Raw genomic sequence first — 23,147 nt, 5'->3', positions numbered from 1 at the left:
ATTTCTAGGGAGATGGAGTTGATGGTGTATATTCGCATCTTTCATCGCTCTTTATCAACAAAAATTAAAAATAGATTTAAATTTACCTAACTAGAAAAACCTGAAGACACTAGATTCGCCTTGCCTTGTAACCTGATGGTGAAGATCCTCTTTTGCATTAAATTACCACTGACTGAACTACATCTACAAGCAACTGCTCTGGTCTCGGATTAAGGAGTGAAATCTTTGAAACAGGGAGAATCAAGCGGTCAGGGTAAATGCTAGAAATATTGGGAATATCCCTCGAACCATTCAGATACAATTTTTGCACGGGTGGATAGTTGCGTTGTCGTCTTGAAAGAATCCATCGCAATTCATGGTAAAATTGAACCACTGTAGGGTGAAGTTTATCCGATAACAGAAAGACATTTATCTGAAGTAACACGACCTTCTAAAGTTATGAACGAACCCATTATGTACCAATAGAATATACCCTATACAATGATACCACTTTCAGCCTCTTTAATGGTGGATATGAGACAGTGTATGTGCATGGCTTCATAAGGTTCACGCCACAGATCATACAAATTTTTCTACTGTTCCACAGTCCAGTGTTGACGCTGGCTAAAACACTTTAATCGAATCTTTCCACTTTTTTTCTGTTTTTGCTTTATTACAGAAAGAGATGGATCTTTCTTTGACGCTTCTTGCGGCAAAGAAAGACCCATTTCTTCCTTTTAGAGCTGCATTTTCCTTTCGTCTTCTACTTATTATATACTTTGAGATCGTTGCTTTGGACACACGAAGGGTTTCCTTTATTTTCTCAATCGTGGCTGCTTCTAAACGTGCGTCAACAATAACACCTTTCACTTGTCTTGCCCATAGCCTGGTCGACTATGAAGCCAATTCCAAATATTCATCTAATACCAAGGAACTTGCGATCATATCATGTGACAACTGACATTTTCATACCGAACGTTTAATTATCTATTAACGCCAGTTGCAAAAGGTGTCTATTTTTTTGGCCATGAGCGCATTTTCATCCTTTCAATGATGGTTGTTGTTGTTGTAGTAGACTTTTAGGAGCATCAGCAACTAAATTGCGTGTGTTTTGTGGTCAATTTTCTGTTTACTAGATGAAAAACCAGTTTCCGGGAGAAAAAACATGCTACACTCGTCTGAGACCAACTAATTCAGGTACGTTCTGAAAAAAAAAGGGATTCGAACTCAGGTCTTTCCCATCCTGTGTGGGGATTACTGCGATTCTATCAACTGTGCTATCGACGAGGGCTGTTCAATGATGGGTGAAACCACCTAGTTATTTTCTGCTCTTACATGGCCGATGCCTAAAAAAACTAAAGACAAATTTCATGAAACTCTTTAAATAGAATTTTTAGGTTCTGAAGAACCTTGTAACTGGCGATCAAACCAAATTTACCTTTCGAAATGAAATATCACATAAATGTAAGACATAAATCTTTTAATTTAAGTACCATTAAGCCTCTTTGTGAGAGGACCATAAGTCCTGTTTGCTGCCCTGGTTCCATCCGACTGTAACTAATGTTTATTATTATTTCCAGGTTGTCTTCCAGCAATTCCTCACAATGGTGATGGAGATGCGAAGTTGCAGATTCCAGAACAGTTCGTCCCACACCCAAATGGCATGTCCTTCGGTTGCTCCCAGCGATATATCTCACCGTTTAGTTCATTTACCCGCAATCGGCAACGAACATGTGTGGTCGAAACCCGATATTCCGAAATCTCCGTCGACGAACTGTTCCGGTGTCGGAGGATTTTCCTTCCACGGACGAACTCAACGTCTGGACGCGTCCATCCCTAATTCCCAAGAGCGATTCTCCGACTACGTCGGGTGTCCCGCGTTCAAGAACACGGCCGGAACGCACGATCGAAACGGACCGGCTCTACGACACGCGTCGCCGGCAGCGGAGCGTGCTTCGGACAGGTTCGGTGTGCCCAAGGAAGGTGTCGAAGCCCGTACGGCCGACTTCAGTCCGCGAAGGACGGCAGGTCACCAAGAAGCGGGAAGGTCGGCGGATATTAACCACCCTAGCGTTGTCTGCGAAGGAGAATCCGAAGAACACGTGCCTCACGTTTTGGCTCCTCCTTTTCACGGTCACGCTCAGCGTCGGTGTTTACTGTGGGCATGCAAAGCGTGTAAGAGAAAAGCCGTCACGATAGACAGAAGAAAGGCGGCAACTTTGAGGGAAAGGCGGAGGTTAAGAAAAGTGAACGAAGCTTTCGAGACTTTGAAACAACGAACTTGCCCGAACCCTAACCAGAGACTACCCAAGGTAGAGATACTTCGCAATGCTATTGAATACATCGAGAACTTGGAAGAGCTGTTACAGGGAGCCCAAGGGTTACACCGCGGTGGGAGGATAGCCCTGGACCCGGACAGGACCGGCAGATGTAGGGAATTCAGGGTAAGGACCATTATGCATGCTTTGTTAAATGATTATGTTAATAAACGCGTATTTTAATTATATTATCGGATATACGAGAAGTGTTCATTTGTAGTGAAATGCCGAGGCAACTCATGGTGCTATGCAGAAATCAATACGTTTAAGAAATAGAATTTGTTTCTAATGAAAACTTTGGTTTTTAAGGTTGATAAAAGCGCATGATCTTGGATGATGAATCAAGTGAAGAAATATCTTCACTGAACGGGCGGGCGTTCTCCCTAGCATGATTAACTCGCCCCCCCACCCCTTGTAAAATCTGTTGAAATGTTTGTCTAATGAATTCTGTGTCTGACTGTTCCATTATTATTTTGCTATTAAGGAGTAGATGATAAACAACTTTAGCAACGACTTCCATGCCTAGACAAATTAAGACAATTGTATATACCTCACCAACCGGTGTAGCATATATAATGGCGACACGGTAGTGCCAGTCAATTCATTAGTATGAATCCCGGGCAATGGAGAAAGGACCGGACCTAACGGTGTTTGAACGGGGAATGATTCGAGATGAACGGCGGTTGGCTCGTGCTGTCCGGGATAACAAACGATCCCTCAATTAACGGCAGACGACAACCAGGGCGCAAAGGGAAGCGTCTCCGAGTACACTGTCAGCAGAAGCTCTTGCGAATGTTTATGTTTTTATTCAATAATATACATTTAAGAGTTAACTCCAATGAGATAAGGAAAATCTTTGGAGTACAGACAATAATATTTCCTGTGGAAACATTTATCGCTCGCCATATAATTTTAGTAGTTATGCATTTTGAATATTTTTCAACTCTTGAGCAAGTTTTTTGCTGTTCTGGGACCATGCAGGGACGTCATATTCAAGAATCGACAAGGGACAAATAGATGCCCATTGCATTATTAATCGTATAAGTGAACCTCTTGATGAATCCAAGAACCTCATACGCCTTCTTAAAAGTTTCCAAAATATGAGGAACGAAAGAGGGTTGGAGGAAAGCAACACTCCTAGGGCCCTTATGATGGGAGTCACATGTAATGAAGTGATTATTCATTTCTAAGGATTGAAAATCTTATTTTTCCTAGGTCTGCATAGGTTATCACAGTACATTTTTTTATATATATACGTTGAGAGTCAAGTTATTGTTGCAAGCCCATTGGGAAATTTTGTTGAGAGCCTAATTGAGTAGGGAACACTGTAGACTGGGAAAACAGCCACTTGGCTGGTTCCTCCAGATGGCACTTCACTCTTTGGACAAGACAATTCCCGAGTCAGAAGGCTCGCACTATGCAGGAATGGTTGAGAATCATGTCCAAGCATTCGTGTACTCCCATGGCCGCCAAATTCCCCCCAAATCAACCCCATTGAACATTTGTGGAAGCGGTTTAAACGCAGTATTCGACAATCCACGCCAGTGCCTCACTACCTTGCCGAACCCTGGAACGTCCTTCTGTCCAGCCGGTCTAGGATACCCGAGGACACCTTCCGGAGTCTCGTGGAGTTTTATGCAGGCGTAAACGGTATTCACGACGAAAGGCGGCCCAATACGCTATTAGGTAGGTGGTCATAATGTTTTGGGTCATGAGTGTATACGGCCCATGATAATTCTCAGTCCAGATTCTCTGTTACCTTAATTATATCTTCTTCTGTAAATAGCCAACAGATTTACTTTAGACCACAGCACACGCTGGACTCATTATATCATTTTTAAATTCAAAAACACCTTCATGTTGGTGTTGCCAGCATCGAATTATACCCTATTTCGTCATCAGGAAGCTTTCTTTCATTTAGTTCATGAATAGTTAAATATTGGGAGTTGAACGACATTATTTTATTTTTTAACTGCGCTTAGAATAATTAATGAGATATACATAGCGTAGCAAAATATACAGTTGGCTCTTTATTTATTTTATTAGCAAAAATAGAAACTCTTCGGGGAGATGTTCAGGCTAGTGGGCGTAACAGATGACATTTCTGGAAACGGCCCTTGACATTTCTACGTACTTTCTGACATAGTTCTTATTTTCATTAATCTCATAGATCCATCAGTCTTCTTCAAATTCACAATTGTTCATTGGGGCGTTTTTTTTTATGAATTGAGTGTTTTAGGCAGAGTGTATTTTTATGGCCGTTTTTCACGCATTTTCTTTTTAAATTAAAACTGTAAGTTTATTAGCAACTGCTCAACCCGGGACAGCCATCAGCTAGTGGACGTCTTTTTAAAATTAATGCTTAAAATTGGTACAAACTTTACAAAATGTAGCAGATACAACATAACAGGATATTTAACGACTAATATAACACGAATATGGATGGAAATAGTCTTGTGGGCCCAATAGAGCTGGAGATGGCACCATTTCATATCCCTGACAATTTTTGGATATTAGTCAGCTCAGGACCATAAAGTTGCCCTGACAGGAGTTTGCAAGGATATTGCTTGTATTCTGTGGTCAATTTGCCTGTTTTCTAAATGAAAACTCATGTTCCAGGAGGTGGGGGGAAACCATATAACCTTCGCCCAAAACCGACTGATTCGGCCACGCTAAAAATCCTCGCGTTATTGATGGGATTCGAACTCAGGGCTTTTCCACTCAGTGTAGTGAGGACAGTGATTATGCCAACTGTGCTCCCCATGAGGACAACCCTGCATTCTCCTAATCTCGAAATTGACTTTTTCGTTAGGACTTCCAAATGACATAATGGCTGATTTGGTGCAGTATTATTGAATTTGATTTCCAATTATCTCGAACCATCAATTTCATGCTTCCAACATGTATGGCTAAATTTTATTCTAAATGTTTTTACCACATGCCATAGATAATTATTAATATTATCTATGGCATACCTATTAAGAAATATTGTTCAAGGTTTAGGCCTAAATGGTTGTCAAATGAACTAATGAGACTCGTAACAGAGAAGAAAAATGCATGGGATGCATATAAATTATCAAGCGACTCAGAAGCCTATGGCAGATATAAGTTAATCTGTAATCAGGTCACAAAGGAGGTTTGGTAGGCGAAGGCAGATTACGAGAAATCCTTGGCAAAAGATGCTAAGAAAAACAGCAAGGATTTCTTTACTTATATAAACTCTAAAAAGAAGGGGATGAATCTGATTGGTCCACTTGACATCGATGGTTCGACTGTTGATGATCCTGCTCAGAGAGCAAACAAACTGAATGAGTATTTTGCATCTACATTCACACGTGAGGAATTATTAAGGTTTGAAAATGGCAGAAGGTTATCAAATTGTAGCAAGATACTTAATGATTTTGTAATAACCGAGAGCAAAGTGGAAGAGAAATTGTTGAAGTTAAACGTAAGAAAAGCACCTGGGTTGGATGGGATCCATCCAGTTATATTAAAGGAGGCGGCAAAGCAACTAAGCAAACCCTTAGCCATAATTATGAGAGCATCCTTGGGTTCAGGGGAGGTTCCCACGGACTGGAGATGTGCAAATGTATCCCCAATTCACAAAGGGGGATCGAAGGGTGACACGAGTAATTACAGACCAGTTAGTTTAACTTCTGTTCCGGGTAAAATAATGGAGTCGCTGGTTAAAGATGCATTGCAGGATCATCTAGACAAGACTGCAGCAATAATTTAGACACAGCATGGGTTTGTTAAGGGAAAGTCTTGTCTGACAAATTTGATAGGATATTATGATGTGGTTACAAAGGAACTGGATGCGAAAAATAATTTTGATATCATATACTTGGATTTCAGGAAAGCTTTTGACACTGTTGCGCGTGGAAGACTACTGTACAAATTGGAGCAGAATGGTATTAAGGGTAAGTTGCTACAATGGATAAAAGGATGGTTAAGTGCTAGAAGACAGAGGGTGGTAATCAATGGGTGCTGCTCTTCTTGGACTAATGTTATTAGTGGAGTCCCACAGGGTTCGGTGTTAGGTCACTGTTGTTTTGTATATTTATCAATGATATTGATGAAGGTATATCAGGCTTAATGTCGAAGTTTGCAGATGATACAAAGTTGGCAGGGTTGTTAATGTCAGTAATGGCAGTGTGCTACTGCAACAGGATCTAGATAATTTGGGCAGATGGGCTGAGAAGTGGCAACTGAAGTTTAACCTTGACAAATGCAAAGTACTGTATATGGGTAGAAGTAACCCCAGAGAAACGTACCAACTGTGTGGTACTACACTTAAGGTGGTAGAAAATGAAAAAGACCTGGGAGTAATTCTGCAGTCAGATATGAAGTTTTCTGAGCAATGCAGACAGGCTGCCAGGGCAGGTCATGGGGTTTTGTCAATGATATATAGGAATTTTGCTAGCAGGGAAAAGGAGGTGATTATCCCTCTGTATAAGGCAATGGTCAGGCCACGCCTTGAGTACTGCGTACAGGTCTGGAGGCCTCATTTTAGGAAGGATGTAGATTTACTTGAGCGTGTACAGAGAAGGGCAACAAGATTGGTGAGGGGAATGAAGGGATCCTCTTACCAAGAGAGGCTTAAGTTCTGCAAATTGCAGTGGCTGGAGACTAGGCACCTGCGCGGTGATCTGATTGAGGTGTATAAGGCCTTGAATGGGTTGAGCACGCTGAAATCTGAAGGGATTCTTCCACTTGTTCAGATTACGAACCTAAGGGGGCATAAATTCAAATTGAGGAAAGACAGATGTCGAATAGATGTTCGAAAATTTGCCTTTAGCCAGCGGGTGGTTAATTGCTGGAACAAACTTCCATCTGTCGTTGTGGAAGTTGATAGGTTGAATAAATTTAAGGAGGAACTGGACAGGCATTTGGAGGGAATTGTGTGATTTTTTTTTTTTTTTTTTTTTTTTTTTGGCTGATGCTGCATAAGCTCATACATTTGCTTTCTTGCATCACATGCCACTATTACTACTACTACTACTACTACTACTACTATAATCTGCGGAAGCAGCAGCGCAGTCAGTGATAGTAGTAGTAGTTGAACAATCTGGTTCATGGTGGTAGTTCAGCATTCTGGTCTCTTACCAAAGCCGCAAATTCTGTTCATCGATACTCCTTTCTTTGTTACAACCTGTTGATTCTATTGTATCCTCAGCTAATGGCAAAGCCGACTTACTAGTGTCCCACTTTTCTTGTATTGACGATCTTCATAAACTGCCTCCTACCATTTCCAGTTCACTCCATTAAATGTCTCCTGTGGTCTTCCGTCAAAAGGATGTCAGAAGAATTTTGAACGGTCTTGATGTTATGAAAGCTCCAGGTCCTGATGGCATTTCTTTACTTGTTCTCAAAAGGTGTGCTCCCGAGCTCGCTCCTGTTCTGTGTCGCCTTTTACACTTTTTTTTTTTCCACTGGTGTTTTTCTTCTGCTTGGATATTTGCTCTGATCCAAACAGTTCCTGAAAAGGATCACATCCCTCCATTTAAAATATCGGCCCATTACCCTTAGCTCTACCCTTTCTAAAGTGAAACAAATATTCATCAACCGCCAACTTTTAAGCTGTTTCGAACCCTTCCAAGTGATCAACAATCGTACATGAGTTCTGGTGGTTAGCGATAAAATTACTTGCTAATTTACTAATCTTTAGACTAATTTAATGGAAAAGTTTGGTGAAACTCAAACAGTTGCTATCGACATTTCCAAGGCTTTTGGTTATGTTCGACATAAAGTTCTTTTAAACAAGCTCCCATCTTATGAAATCGAACTGTTTTGCAATTGCGCAACTATTTTTCTCTAGGACCACTCACTGATGATGGTAGATAGCTCTCTAACTTCTGGCTTCTCAACGAATGCTGGTGTTCAACAAGGTTCAGTTCTTTATGCAATACAGATTCCATTCTTTTTGTTTGTTATTAATGGTAGAATATCCACAGTTCTTCTGACGATAGCATATTGCATTCCATTTTCCAGTTTGTGAAACTTTGCCCTGCGCAAAAGTCTTTATTTGTCCTACCATACTAAATAAAGTGCTACAATGGTGAGTGACAAATTCACTTCACTGCAGTAAATGCTAAGATTCAACTTCTCGAATATCCACCAATTCCTTAAATGCTTATCTTCAATTAATTCACCAATGGGACGAAGAAAACAGTTAACTTCAGCAGGGCATCCTTCTAAAACTCAGTCGTGTCTTATTAATCGTAAAAACTTACCCGATGTTTTTATGCTTATCTTCGATGACACTCAGATCCATCCTACCTTGCAACATTGTTCCCAATCTGGAGTGTTGATCCAAAACCCCATTTAGTTTTCTAGACTTTTCAAAAAGAGGTCAGGTTAATTAATATCCCATCGTTTACGAAGTCTGTCCACTCTCTGTCCATAGACTTTCAGTTTGTGCTGAGTGCCGTTTCTATAGATACTTCTTTGGCCACACTTTTTCTTAATTGCCATCTGTAATTCTCCTATTCTCTTCTTAAACCAGTCCGAACACGTGCAGCAACCATTGCTGTTCGAGATATGTTCGGAATATTTCAGCATCGTTCACTGTCCAACTCTAAACTCCCAGACCAACTTTTCGTCTTTCTGGTTTATCCCTGCTACTTCTATTCTCTGGAACAACCTTTCTTCACATATATTTCCCTGAAATTATCATCTACAGAATATCAAGTCTAATATTAAACAAGTATCTTCTGTCTTCTCAATATTCAACCCATACACGGTACTCTTCCTGTAGATTCGAATACCGTTCGCGATTGGGTTTTCTTGTTTGAATTCCTGAGAAATTATACCATTGCAATTGAATGGGTACAGTTCATTTGCGCCAGTCAAAATGTCTTCGTAGCCTGGCATTCCACTTCAGAATAATTCATCAAACGGTGCTTTAGTAAATCTATTCAGTTTTGATCTGTCCTCTGTACTAGTCCGGTTTCCATAGCAACAATAACAATCTCCATGACAACTAGTGCATGAGATTCGTCAGTTATGCCATATTTCAATACAGTAAGGTTGGGGCACCTTTGTCCAGATGTGAGTCTTATGAAAACTTTATATATTGCCTCGAGCCAGTGCGCCTTCTTCTTCTTCTTTTGACCAAAGTTCAAAGATACGTCGGAATTCTTTGTATGGGAAATGTTGATCGCTTACAATTTGTGGCTTACAAGGTGACACAAGATTTTGAAATTTAAATGAAAATTTTAAATATTTAACAGCCGATGATTTCTGCATGTCTGGCTAGATGGCATTTCTATATCAACAGAGTCACATGGGTCTTTCGTTGAATCACGATACTTTACCAGAAAAATAATTTAAAATTTTAATTTAATTATTATTTCTGTAATGAATATATATAGATTCCTGCCCACAGATGTTAAGGGGTTAAGCTATTTTACATAATTTCAGATGGTTTAATTATAAGTTAAGTTTTAAGGTGAAAATTAACGGGATGGAAAGCAGACGAATTTGTTCTGACTGAACTAATCGATCAGCATTATCGACTGTTTCACTCGACTTCGAGTGAAACACTTCGACTTCGTTCACTCGACTTCGAGTAAACGAATTTCCATGAAATTTTAGATTTCGCTCTTTTGAAAATATTTGTTCATAAATTTGATTAAAATGGAACAAATAAAAGTCCTTCAATCATTTTATCTATTTTTTTTTTTTTTTCATATATATCGCACAGACCATCCATATACGCCGTATATTGTAGCTGAAGCAGGGGATATTCTTTGCCACCATGCGCTGATTGGAGGAATGAATGAGCAATATGGTGGTTGCACAGAAATGAAATATTCTCGGTACGCGCATATCAAGTGGCTGCTTTTCTATGAGCGGTTTTTGTTATCAGTTTACTAAATATATAAATCATAAATTATTACTATTTGTTTATTATATTGATCAATGCAGAATTGTGAAATACATGTTATCTTTCAATGGTTGTTAAAATCCAGGAGGAAATAAATACAGTATTATAAAAGGTTAATGTGAAAATATCGATCATAAACATGAAAAAAAAGGTATGATTCTAAAAAATATAGAACACAAATCCATCATTTCAGAATGAATAAGGTCTCTCCCCGATAGGTCCCTTGATTATTCCACCTTTCAAGAAGATGCAAAGACAAAAAGGATACAGCGTCTGTGGGATGGGTGATGTTGTCAATTTTCTAGGACGACCATATGATCCGCACTGATAATCTTGACACCCTAATGCCACATATTATTGATTTAACATCCAAATAGATACAATCCTCTCTCCTGAATAGCCTTTCCATCAACGAAATTGCTCCTACAAAACAGTGACCAGTTGAGTTACCGATTTTGGAGGTGTTTCCCTCGTCCGACGTTCTAGTTCATCTCGCAGGTGTTTCATAGGATTCAAGTCGGAATTCTGACCAGCCATTTCAACCTTTGGCCATTCATGCCCATGAACCATTCTCGAACAGCATCGGCAGTATGACACGGTGCATTATCCTTTTGAAACAAACATGGATGTGTATCAAAAAAACTACCAAATGGAACTATTCAAAATGCTAAAGTAGGAGTCGGTGTTCATGGTTCCTAGAACAATCACGAGTCCACACCATGAGAAACAGCAAAAACAGCACCCTACTTTCTCCGAACTTCATTGTTGGCACACTGCACTAAGACAGCAGGCGTTCTTCAAGCAACATCCTCCACATCCGCCCATCTGATAGGAATAGGGTTTAGTGAGATTCGTTACTCGTCGGATCGATTTGAGCTGCTTTAAGGACCATTTAGTTACACCATGCAAAGCGGGATTGCTGATTGCGGTTTACGAAGTTTGGCTGATGTGTCGCCACTCTCCCTTGAAAATTGAGTCCGTACGTAATGTGTTTTGAAAAGTGGTGCCTCAACGCTCCCTTTTCATTATAGTATTACCGAAGGTCCACTTTGGTTGGAGTACGTTATCAGCAATTTCACAAATCGACAAGTGTGCAGTGTGACATTGGACAGTAACCCCCATCCGGAAATCCGTCGTTTCGGTTCTAGTGCCATGATGAGAACAACCAACTAGTGCAACTCATACGTCTTTCTTATATACCTGTCTGAGTCACCTGTTTATCCCAGAAGGTCTAATGGATTAAGAAAATTAGAGCGACCAGATCTTTTAGGAGAGCAGTGTATGTCGAGAATGGCTAACTCTCAGCCACGAGACTCTGTTTTTCCCATGGTACAACTTTAATGACTACTAAAAGCTACCAGTTCATTTATAGGTCTGTCGTACCAAGTAATACATGACATCAAAAGATTTTCCGTTTGCCTACGACGGAAGGCATGCGAATACTAGAACGTTCGATTCCCTACTTGTAAACTGGTAGGGTAATGCCTAACAAGCTTTATGTGTGTGAGTGTGTTTCCATCACGCTGTAGGAGGGCGCTATGGTCAAGAAAGAGATCAATTTATCATATTTTTGTGTAACAGCATAGACCTTTCATTAACATTCTCAACGAGTTGCCTCAGTAAAGAAAATATTTCAAATATGGAAATTCTAATGTTTGTTTAGGTTTAGCAGCACGCATTGTATGTTTTGATGGAAAGCTATTGTCATATTTTTGAGATGATGTTGAAGGTTGAGAAGAGAATGAAGAAATTTGTTGACAAATTAATGGAGTTCCCCAGGTTTCGGTTCTGGGTTCACTGTTGTTTTCAATATTTATCGATGATATTGATGAAGGTATATCAGGCTTAATGTCTAAGTTTTTAGTGGTACAAAGGTTGGCAGGGTGGTTACGACAGTCATCAGGGTGAGCTACTGCAACAAGATCTAGAAATATTGAGTCAATGGGCTGAGAAATGGTAGTTGAAGTTTGGAGAATGAAAAGTTGTGGTGGTAATTGTTCAGTTAGACATGAAATTCGCTGAGCAGTGCAGACATGCTGCCAGGACAGCTCATGGGGTTTTCTCAATGATATACAGAAACTTTGTTAGTAGAGGATAAGGAGGTGATTATCCCTTTGTACAAGTCCATGGTTAGGCAGCATCTTGAGTACTGTATACAAGTCTGGAGGACTCACTTTAGGAAGGATGTAGATCTGCTGGAACGGGGGCAGAGAAGGGCAACCAAATTGGTGAAGGGAACAAAAAGGTGCTTTTACCTAGAAAGGTTTCAGTTCTGTAAATTACAGAGTTGCGAGACCAGGCACCTTCGAGAGATCTGATTGAGGCGTTTAAACCTTTGAACGGATTGAGTTAGCTGAATGTTAATGGTATTCTTCCACTTGCTGAGACTACATGAGGGGGCATAAATTCGAGTTGAGGAAAGATGGCTTAGGATAGATGTGCATAAGTTTGCCTTTAGCAAGCGGGTGGTTGATCGTTGGAATAGGCTTCCATCTGATATTGTGGAAGTGGATGAGCTGAATAAATTTAAGAGAGAAGAACTAGACCTATTCTTGGATGGTACCGATGGGTGAATGTTTTTGGCTGATGCTATATAAGTTTGCTTTCTTGCATCATTTGCTATTACTACTACTAAAGGAACCATAAATAAATGACAACGAAGATTGTTTTATGGGGTGGAGCTCTTTCTATCCCACCTTTCAATCCAACCACATTATTAGAATATTTCAAGCTTCAACTGCTACCATTAAAGAAAAATAAAACGTGATAACCTTTATTTACGTTCATTATATTGGATCTCCAGCTTTACAATCTCCAACACGTGTATTAGCAAACTTCAGGAACTTTCTGTAAAAAAGCAACAGTCTTCATTTACTTTCCTTACATTAAATGCCTGTATTAAAAAAAAATTGTAAAAGCTTTCTTCTGACTTCACAATCTTTATACCATCTGTATTATTAGAATTAACTCAAATGCTTCAGCAAACAGTTTTCTTTGTGTTTGTTTACTAAGACTAATATTTAAAAATATATAATAATGAAATATGATATCGATCAAACAAATATCTTCTTTCGTCTTCCCAACCTCCAATCCATGCACAATATCCAGTATTATAGGTTCTAATATCTCTCGTGTTTGGGGTTTACATAAAAAAAAAACCTGGGACACAATAATTTCGGGTTTCCCAAAGATCTGCCCACTGATTAGACTGCAACCAGGATGGAAACACGGATTTGGGTGGACTTGTCAGATGATATATAAATAAAAACTTCAGACGGTTGTATTTGGGGATTAGTGTGGGGTCAGACCTCAAGGATGGCGGTGGGTTGTGCCACTGACAGAAATCCCAGAGGTTTGGTAGGTTTATTACTCCTGTGACCGTACTGATGTCAATTAACCTTGGGAGCCTGGGTGCATTTAGCTGCTCAGCCATGTCAGTGGTTCTCAACTGAGGGGATTGGGATGCTTATTTGTGGCCCATTTCAAGGTCCAGTGTTCACAAGCGAACACTGGTTTTTGAAGTGAGGCCAAAGCAGATGTCCAAATTTCAGCAGCGGATAAACAGTGGTTAAAGCTGAGAGTGGTTGTGGCATCGTTGGAGTGAAGTAAGTGTTGTAAGAGCTGTGTGCGCATCAAATCTCAAATTCAGATCAAAATAGACACCAAGGTCCTTATGGCTGGTAACCACTGGAATGAGAGTGCCACAAACTGATGTTTGAATTACTTTTGGTCGCTGTTTCAGTGAATAAATCATTATTGCACATTTAGAAGGGTTAAGGTTTAACCCAAAAATTTGCAAGTAAGTTGAAAGAGCGGTCAAGCTCTCTGTGATTGAACATGCAATTGCCTTTGGGTTTACAGGCGGTGGAATTAAGGTAAGAAACTTTATATCGTCGGTATATATTAGAGCATCATTACTGGGACACATAAAAGGAATAAGAAAGTTTGGAAAAGGAGGCGAGAAAGGACACCACTTTGTGGGACTCCTGCAGTGATTTTTCAGGTAAAGTGTGACTTCTTCAGTGTGAGGTGAACACTTCTATTCATCAATAAAGCGGTGAAGAAAGCTAGTAAGATGCCATTAACCCTGAAGAAGGATTGCAGAAGACTGAGAAGGGCTGTGATGTCTGTCTAGGCTGTCAAAGGTAGCTTGAAAATTGGCGTACACAATAGCTAATTCGGATTTAGTTTCGAAGGCTTCAAGGATTGATGTCTGTGCTGCCATGATGTTTGTTATGCTGGATCTAGTTGCGACTGTGAAATGGAACTGTTTCGATTTCTGTGGCATGAACTGTTTGCTTAATGCTGGAAGGAGTACATTTTCTAGGAGTTTGAGGAGGTTGGAAGAAGTTGAGATTTGTCTGAAATCTTTTGGGCTTGTTGGCATTTGACCTTTAGGCAGTGGAATCACAGAGTATTTATTCCATTGGGCAGGGAACATTCGTGTGGAAAGGACTGAGTAGTAGATTGAGAGCAATGCATCGAGGATGTAGGGGCTAAGGCACTTAATTATGAAATGAGGTTTCTTATATCGGCCTGCCCTACTAGACAGACGCAGGGAGTTTATAGCATTTATCAGTTGTTGTCTGGTGATAAAATATCAAATATCAAATAAAAAATATCGATGGAGAGGCCATCAATAAGAGCAAACTCAGAGTGTTGGAGAGGAAGTTCTGCAGAAGCGGAATTGACTTTGAATCTTGCAATGCAGTCCATCCAGTTATCTGGATCAAGATTTGAATTAATGACGCTGTGTCTGGATGACCTGGAAGAGTATGGCTCTTTTCCTTTGGACAAAGTAGTATTGGTGTATCTCTTTATGGCTGATGCCTTGAGTCGGTTAAAAGTTACTGGGTATATTCCACCAGCTCCAAGGACCTTACATGCTTTTGGACTCGAAATTATTTTATAAATAGCCTTCTGAATTTTCAATATCGCTAATTTCACTTTCCAGCTTCTCTTGCACATTTTCTTCTAACAACAAAGACATTTTCAGTAAATATTAATGTAAACTGCTTGTTCAATTGCGCATCACTGAGTTTCGCAAAACTTTCCCATACTCATTACAATAATCTGCCTTTGCCAGCCCAACCTTTTCTGTGATATTATTACAGATCAATTTATAGCTGTTACAGGCTTCAGTACTTTTTATCACTCTGAAATTTCTTGTGCCATCATTTTCTGCTCGAAGCTTCTGTGACTACAGCTTTAACGATATACTGTCATTCTAATTTATTCGCACTCTCTGCGCTATCTGACCAATTATCTCAGAGGATAAAGGCCATATCCAACCTTAAGTCATAATCTCCTTTCCTGAAGTTAAAACCAATTCCTCTGGTTGTGACATCCGTCACACGCTAATAACAGAATGTTAAGTGAGGCTTTTGTTTTGAGAACAATACTACGTTTACTAGTACTAATACTAAGTAGTACCACTACTGATACTAATAATACTTACTAGTACTAGTACTAACACTAGACGAGTCTCATCAACCAGTTAATCTAATTTACAATATTTGAAAATCATAAAAACGTAGAGCATGTGATTATTAAATTATTAAAAACCCTAACAGTATTTGCTGAGAAGAATCTCCCAAGAGAGTCTGACTGAGTCATGTCACACCTGATCTTGGTTTTTCCCCATTTATTCTCCGTCGCATCATCTGTGGGCGAGTGATCAAATTTTACACTTTAGGCGCGTCTAGTTTCTTTGTTAATAACTTTTCCAGATTTAAGATGTTTATTGTAATGATGATTTGCATCCAGGGTGTGAAGTCAAAGATTAGCATACAATACCCCTCTTGAAATGGTAAACGGTTTCCCGGCGATCCTATTTAGCCATCTCAGGAGCCAGTGTTCCACGCCTAAGAAGGCCTTGATGTTGTTCTCAGGGGCCAATGACCAGATAGTTGATGTGTACAACGGAATTGGTGTAACACATTTAAGAATACATTGGATCATAAGACGAGGGCTTTGGAGACCGATGAATTTTTGTCTAGTGTTCCGGAGTGCTGCGTATGTCTTCTTTCTAATATATCATAATACTTCATCCCGCTTAAGGCCGAGGTCTACATGTCAGGGGACTTTGTGAACTATGGTATTATTCACAAAGATTGTAATTTCGTTTTCATTCTTTTTGTTGGTAAAGGTCATTTGGGCAGTTTTCTTTGCGTTTAGTTTCAGACCAATGTAGTGTAAGTGTTCTTCAATCTTCTTAATTGTCTTGCTTGCCTCCTCGCATAGATGAAGTGCAGTTTCTTCCTCTTTAGAGGTAAAAAAAAAATTCAAATCATCTGCATATGCAATGAATTGTTTACATTTATGAGCTAAAAATGGACTTAGTGCCAATACGAAGAAGGTGGCGGACGATACGCCCCATTGGGGTACTTCCCTGGAGATCCTTGAAGGACGCTTAAGGAAATTCCTGTTATAAGAAAATACTCCTTCAGAATTACTGTCATAGCTGGGATGGAGATGTTGTCGAAGGCTGCTGCTGCCACATCCAGGAAAATGGTATCCAACTGTTGTTTATTATTTAATGTTCGTTGTATCCGTAGTAGTAGTGTCTCCATTAAATTTGTAACAGTCGACCTTCGCAGAAGCACAGAGTGTAATAATTATAGTTACATTATAGTTAGATTTTCAATTAAATTATTCTAGGAGACCATTCCGATATAACGCAGGATTTTCTCTTTTTGTTAGACAATATAACATCCTTTGAAGTATTATACGCTCACTGGCAAAAAAATTAGAAACCTTTATTTAAATTGCCCGAATTACAGCCCATACACGTAGTAGCATGGATTCCACTTGATGTTTGAGGAAGTCTAGCTCCAGATTTGTCAATCTGGAGCTATTAGGATATTTGTCAACTGCTTTGTAGTGGTCAGTAGAGAACTGCGAATCCGAACTACACTTTTCAACAAATCCTAGACATTCTCTATTGGATTCAGATCTGGAGAATTAGGTGGCCAGGGTAGATGTTGGAAATTTTGGGACTGTTCCTCGAACCATTCATATACAATTTTTGCACGATGGATAGTTTCGTTGTCGTCTTGAAAGAATTCATCGCAATCTGTGTAATAATGAAGTACTGGAGGATGAAGTTGGTACGATACGACAGAATAATATTTATTGTAGATAATCCGACCTTCTAAAGGCATGAGCCGACCTACAGTCCATAACAACAGGTGAAAGATCACCTGTCTTACCATTGACTAGATCAACTAAGAAGCCTCAGAAAGCGTTCAGTATTTATCTGATAGCAAAAAACTTGAGCAGCCATACCACGACAACTTACATTTGAATACCTGATACGTATAATTATCCATTGGCTATCAAACCCAAGCTAATCTTGCAAAAAATAAGTTAGACTCTTCACTCAGCAGACCGAGTTCAGTATGACTATTTTCTGAGCACTGGACCGTCGGAAATAACTTTATTTTTTTCTGATCCTTTATTTAATAAATGTAATTGGATTGTTTCATTGGGATTTAGTACTGGCCTAATCGATTTTGAATATTTCTGTTACTGAATCAATCAGTTAGCTGCGATGGGTAGCTGTTTAGAATCTATTCAGTAATATAAACTTCAAATCATTAACATACCACAGGAAATTCTTATGGGCCTACAGACTCCGCCGATTGCTGAACGTTGATGCCTGCCACCCAAGATCAGGTAATCAACAGTAGGAACAATAGAAAATACATCGCAAAGGAGTTCAGAGAGTCAGATGACACATGTCGACGATGCTATGGCCTCAGAAACGACCCAACACATCACCGCAGGATACAAGGTGATCACCCAGACAGAGTACACTCGCAGACATGTCCAGGTAGCCAGGATAATACATGAGAAGCTAGCAAGGAAATGCCAGTTGATTAAAGAAAGTGTACCGTATTACAAGTATGAATCCCAGGCCACAATTGAGAGCCCAGCCCTCAAGCTATACTGGGAAAGATTGAACCAATTATTAGTAGGGATTCCCATCCCTTCTAATAATTGGTTCACTCTTTAAATTTATTCAGACTATTCATTGCCACGACAACAAATGTAAGTTTGTTTCAACAATCAACTACCTGCTGGCCGAAGACAAATCCAGATATCTGTCCTGCAACCACTCTTCCTCAATTTGAATTTATAGTCCCTCATGGGCGCAGACTGAGCAAAAGGAAGGATTTCATGGGCATTAAGCTTACTCAATCTATTTAATGCCTTAAACACCTCAGTCAGGTTTCTTGAAAGGTGCCTAGTCTCCCGACTTCCCAATTAACAGAACTGAAGCCTGTTAAGAGTATCCTTTTGTCCCGTTCACTAACCTGGTTGCTTCTCTCCGCACTCGTTCTATCAGATTCACATCCTTCCTAAAATGAGGCTTCCAGACCTATATGCAGTATATAAGTATATATAAGACGTTAGAGATATTTTTAGTCATATTTAACAGCATGACGTTTTAATGCATACAATATATGATAAACTTTGCATGTAGCGCTCTGAAATAAATAAAAATATCTGTTGAAATAGAATTCCATGCTATTGAATTATTACTAAAATCTGGTGGTTTTTTTTTTCTTTTTGTTTTGATAATAATGTTGGTAAAGAATGGCATAAAAGTTATTTTCTTATCAGAACACTATCCTTGTTGCCCACTGACTTTGATCACTGTTCACTAAACCATGTGGGAAAGGGTTGGTGTTCGATTTCTTCTCTTCTTGGATTGATGGATCTTTTATAGGCTTTTTACTCACTGTGGCCGAGTTATTCGGTCTCCTGAGGGTGTTGGTTAGGTCTTGCAAATTTAGTGTAACGGCCGTATTTGAAATTAGAAATATGAATTTTCTGAAGTCATTAATATATAACTAAGTACAAAATAAGGTGGATCACCCAACAAATCAACTGCCAAACTATGTACTTTTAAAAGAAAACAAAAACCTACAAAGTACTAGCTAATGTGGTATCTTTAAAGCCAGGAAATGTATCCTTCCTACCCTGTTTTTGTATGATACCATCAACAAAGCTGAATTAAGTAACACATCAACTTTCGCTGCAACAATTTTGGAACAACGAAAAGAATCCCGTGGCGTAACTGTGGGAGCTAAAATAGTCCCCTTTATCGTCACCATACCTCACGTGCAACACTGAGAAAGGCGTCGCGATCCAAGTCTGATAAAATAAGAGTTTTTATTAGCTATAAAGCAGAGTAAGTATACGAAGGTTGTTTCCCCTGCTAACCGTGGGACAGTTTCTGTCCATCGCATGTGGTTTCTATTAAGCGAATTAGAGAGGGTCAGAGGTGAACCTTGTCTACAAATAATACTGGTCTCCTTACACTGTCAACGTGTCGGATGGAGACACAAGACAATCTTTGACTGAGCAGAAATGGGAGAGTTGCAGATCTTATCTGAGTCTAATTATCTCTGTTAAGTATCACAACACAACCAGGAGGAACAATCTACGCTACTTCTCGTAAATGGTTCATTATATACCAGATGAACGGCGAGTTGAATGCTGCTGACCTTAAGATTTAGCCAGTCAAGCTGATTGCTAATTCCCTAATACGAGAAAAGCAGTCAAGACCAAAAATTAATTGGAAATGACTCTGAATGCAAACATATATCTCTTAAATGAGAATTTTTTGGTACTGAATTATGAAGATACATTTACTAAAATATCAAATTTCCAAACGAGACCTAAGTAGTGCTAGCAAATAAAAAAAAAAAAAAAACCGTTAGTGACTGAGTTAGCGTCATTTATGGTTTGACGTCATTTCCGTCTCGCATTTTCGTTACCAATCGGTTTTACTTCAGTCCGAAAAATTTAGTAGGTGCCGATAAAGATGTTGTTATATCAAATAAATAAATAAAAGAATTAAAATGAAAATACCTTCCTCTATAAGGAAGAAATTACCATCCTTATCTCTTTTCTCAAAACTAAACACACAATGTTACTGATATAAGTTATTCTAACCCTTCTTATCTGTCATCTTGATGTCGTTAGGCCTCTGATGTGCCCTTGCACTTTTCGTCAAAGCTTCAACACCTCTTTTGACCACTTCTGATACCTGTCGTCAGAGTGATAAATGACAGTTGACCTCTGCAGTAGCGAAGATAAAGACACCCTCTCACGAACGCTGGTTTATTTGCAAAAGCTGAAGTATTGTAGTAATGCAATTCACGCTTAGAAATCGCAGTATTTTATACGATGACAGTTGTGATAAAGAGTTGATATGTATTTGTAATTAATTGGCCAACATGCACGAACTTACAAATCCAGTCTATCCAGTGAGTCAGTACCTCCCGGTATGCGTGTCTATTATTGGTCCATCAAGATTACAGCGTCCAAACAGGAAGGAAATTCTCATTTACGTCGGTAAGTCAGCGTCTCTATCACCCCTTAACAACGAGCTGTTGACAATGGAAGGAAACATTAGCGAGGGGGAAAACGCAGAGGGAATACTTCACAAATTTCCTCAGCATTCGTAACTTGAGCTTAAGTTGAGCGTTGATGCGTTTCTCTTCTTTGTATCAGACACGTTAAAAGGTCTATAAAAAGGATAAAAGATGAAATATATGCAAGTAAGTTTATTAATCATTCTTCCAAATTTATAGAAAACAAGTTTAAAGATGTGAAAAGGATAAACAGTCTAATTATTACTCGTCTGTGATGGAAAATTCTACTGAAAATTCTCGTGGTTTTGTAAACTGAGCATGAGTAATCAAACTCAATCAGCAAAGGATAATTTCTGTATACTAAAGACCATGATTTTTCAAAATTTAAATATATATCTATATAAATATACGAAGTGCTGGCAATTGAGAATTATTTAATTTCGAAAAAGAGTTGTAAGTTTTGTAAACAAAACAGCATAGGTGGATGAGTGATTCGTCCATTTATGCTGTTTATTCGTTAATGGTGATAATTTATTTTATGCTTTTTTTACAATTACAGGTTGGTACAACTTCTCATGCGCATGATGATCGACTGCGACATTATGAAGGTTCTCGTAACTTTGCTCCACTCACTGGTAAGAAATTGTTTAGAGTTATATAAATAACTTTAAAAGTAAATAATATCATTCTTTTTAAAGTCTTAAAACGGTGTATTCTTGTTAAAAACAAAAGTTAATCATACTTCGTTTCAGCTTATCTCTAAGGCTGGGTAAATATCCGAAGCACTTCAAGCAGGTTAACACACTGCCAGTATTCAAAAAAGGTGGTAAACGTCCTATATCATCTCTTCGAATTTTTCATGTCTTTCATTGTCATCATGGTTTCTGTGGTGGAAAGTCTGTGATCACTAATTTGCTGCCTTCGTGGGCAGCACAGTGTGTGGATAAGAAGGCGTTTCGCCTTCTTATCCACACACACAGTGGAAAAGACCTGGGTTCGAATCCCGTCGAACCAAATTTTTATGGGCATTTTTCACAACGTGGCTGAGTTAGTCGGTCTCAGGCGAGGGTAGCATGATTTTTTCTCCCGGAAACTCGGGTTTTTCGTCCAATAAACAGAAAATCGACCACAGAACATGCAAATTACAGACAGTATATACGGAGCAATATGACCCTATTCGCTAGTGCTCCTAAAACCCAATAACAACAACAACCAATTTGCTGGTATATAATCAGTATGGTATATAATCCCCTCCAACGGCTAAACAGTTCTGACAGCGGTGAACTATGTTAAATATAATGGTGTATATAAGATTCTGTTGCACAAATCCCATTCTTCCATCAGCACAGACTTTAACTCACCAAGTGACTGAATTTGGCTGTCAGAGTACAATGCGACGACCAAGAGCGTCCCACACATGTTGATCAGATTGAAGTCTGAAGATCGTGTTGGCCCTGGCAGTCGTTGGATATCTTCTGTTTCAAGATATTCCGCCAACACTTAAGCTCTATGTGCAGTGGCGTTGTCGTGCATGAAAAGAAAATCTGGGTCAACTGCGCCCTTAAAAAGCCGCAAGTAGAGTTTGAGGATATGTTCTCGGTACCTCGGCGCAGTTACGGTACCCTATAAAAAACATGAACAGGGGTGCGGCTGTTGATCATTATTCCTGCTACACACCAGAACACCACCTCCACCATAAGTGTCCTTTTCTCTGATGTTAGAGAGATGATACCGCACTCCTCGTTGTCTCCAGATGAAATAACGTCTACAATCTCTTTGTAGGATAAAACGGGACTCATCAGAGGACACAATATTTGTTAGGGCTCCAAGTGACATGTTCATGGCACCAATTTCAACGAGCTGTGTGGTCGGTTGGGGTTAATGGGATACAAACCACTGGCTTCCTTCCTTTCACAGAGTCAACTTGAAATGAGCCTTCTTAACACAGTCCGGTTGGAAATCTTTTCATCTATGGCCGCAGAAACCTCAAGAGGCAGTCGGTGACAGGTCATCGTACGGTTCCGTCTTGCTGTTAGAGCTAGATAGCAGTCTGTTCTGGTTCAGCCCTCGGTTAGCCATGGCCAGCTCTTCTTGTAATGGTTCCTGTCTTCTGAAACTGCTTCCACAATGCAGAGACGACACTGCGTGACATATTAAGCCAACTTGCCACTTCCGCCTGCGACTACCCACTTCAAGTCGTTCAACGGCCCTCCATCTAAAAGCATCATCTAAATGACAATGACTTGCCATCCTGAGTACTGGAGATGTGTCTGTCCCACTGAGTCAGCCAAAAATGGGAATGAAGTGATGTCGTCGCAAGCCGTATTTTTTTTTATAGGTATGAATAATTTGCATAATGTGATGTTCTGTAAGGTAGTAGATCCATTTCTATTGGATACTCGGATTTTGCATGCCAGAATGCCTATTACATCAAATATCCGCCTTCAGCGACACTGCTTACAATAAAATATTCATGAAAAACATTTTGTTCTGTTAATTTTGTCGAGCAGTGTAATTGAAAAACGTAAGCTATATGGTATCTGTGAGCTATTGCTCTCATGGCTACGGAGCTGT

General features: G+C 39.5%; 1 protein-coding gene across 1 annotated transcript in view; it reads left to right on the top strand.

The window, feature by feature from the left end:
- LOC150082164 (transcription factor SUM-1-like) overlaps nucleotides 1–23,147 on the top strand; it is a 40,071-nt gene that overhangs the window by 3,012 nt on the left and 13,912 nt on the right. Inside the window, exons 2-3 of the mRNA XM_090380021.1 lie at nucleotides 1,560–2,423; nucleotides 21,133–21,208. Of these exons, the coding sequence (XP_090236147.1) occupies nucleotides 1,584–2,423; nucleotides 21,133–21,208 (916 nt within the window). The 5' untranslated portion in view covers nucleotides 1,560–1,583. The remainder of the gene's footprint in view (nucleotides 1–1,559; nucleotides 2,424–21,132; nucleotides 21,209–23,147) is intronic.

The sequence above is a fragment of the Mastigoproctus giganteus genome, chromosome 8 (assembly GCF_048544385.1).
Source record: "Mastigoproctus giganteus isolate SK-2022 chromosome 8, ASM4854438v1, whole genome shotgun sequence".
Classification (NCBI taxonomy): Eukaryota; Metazoa; Arthropoda; class Arachnida; order Uropygi; family Thelyphonidae; genus Mastigoproctus; species Mastigoproctus giganteus.
The sequence above is the reverse complement of the archived record's forward strand: the minus strand, read 5'-3'. Positions and strand labels throughout refer to the sequence as shown.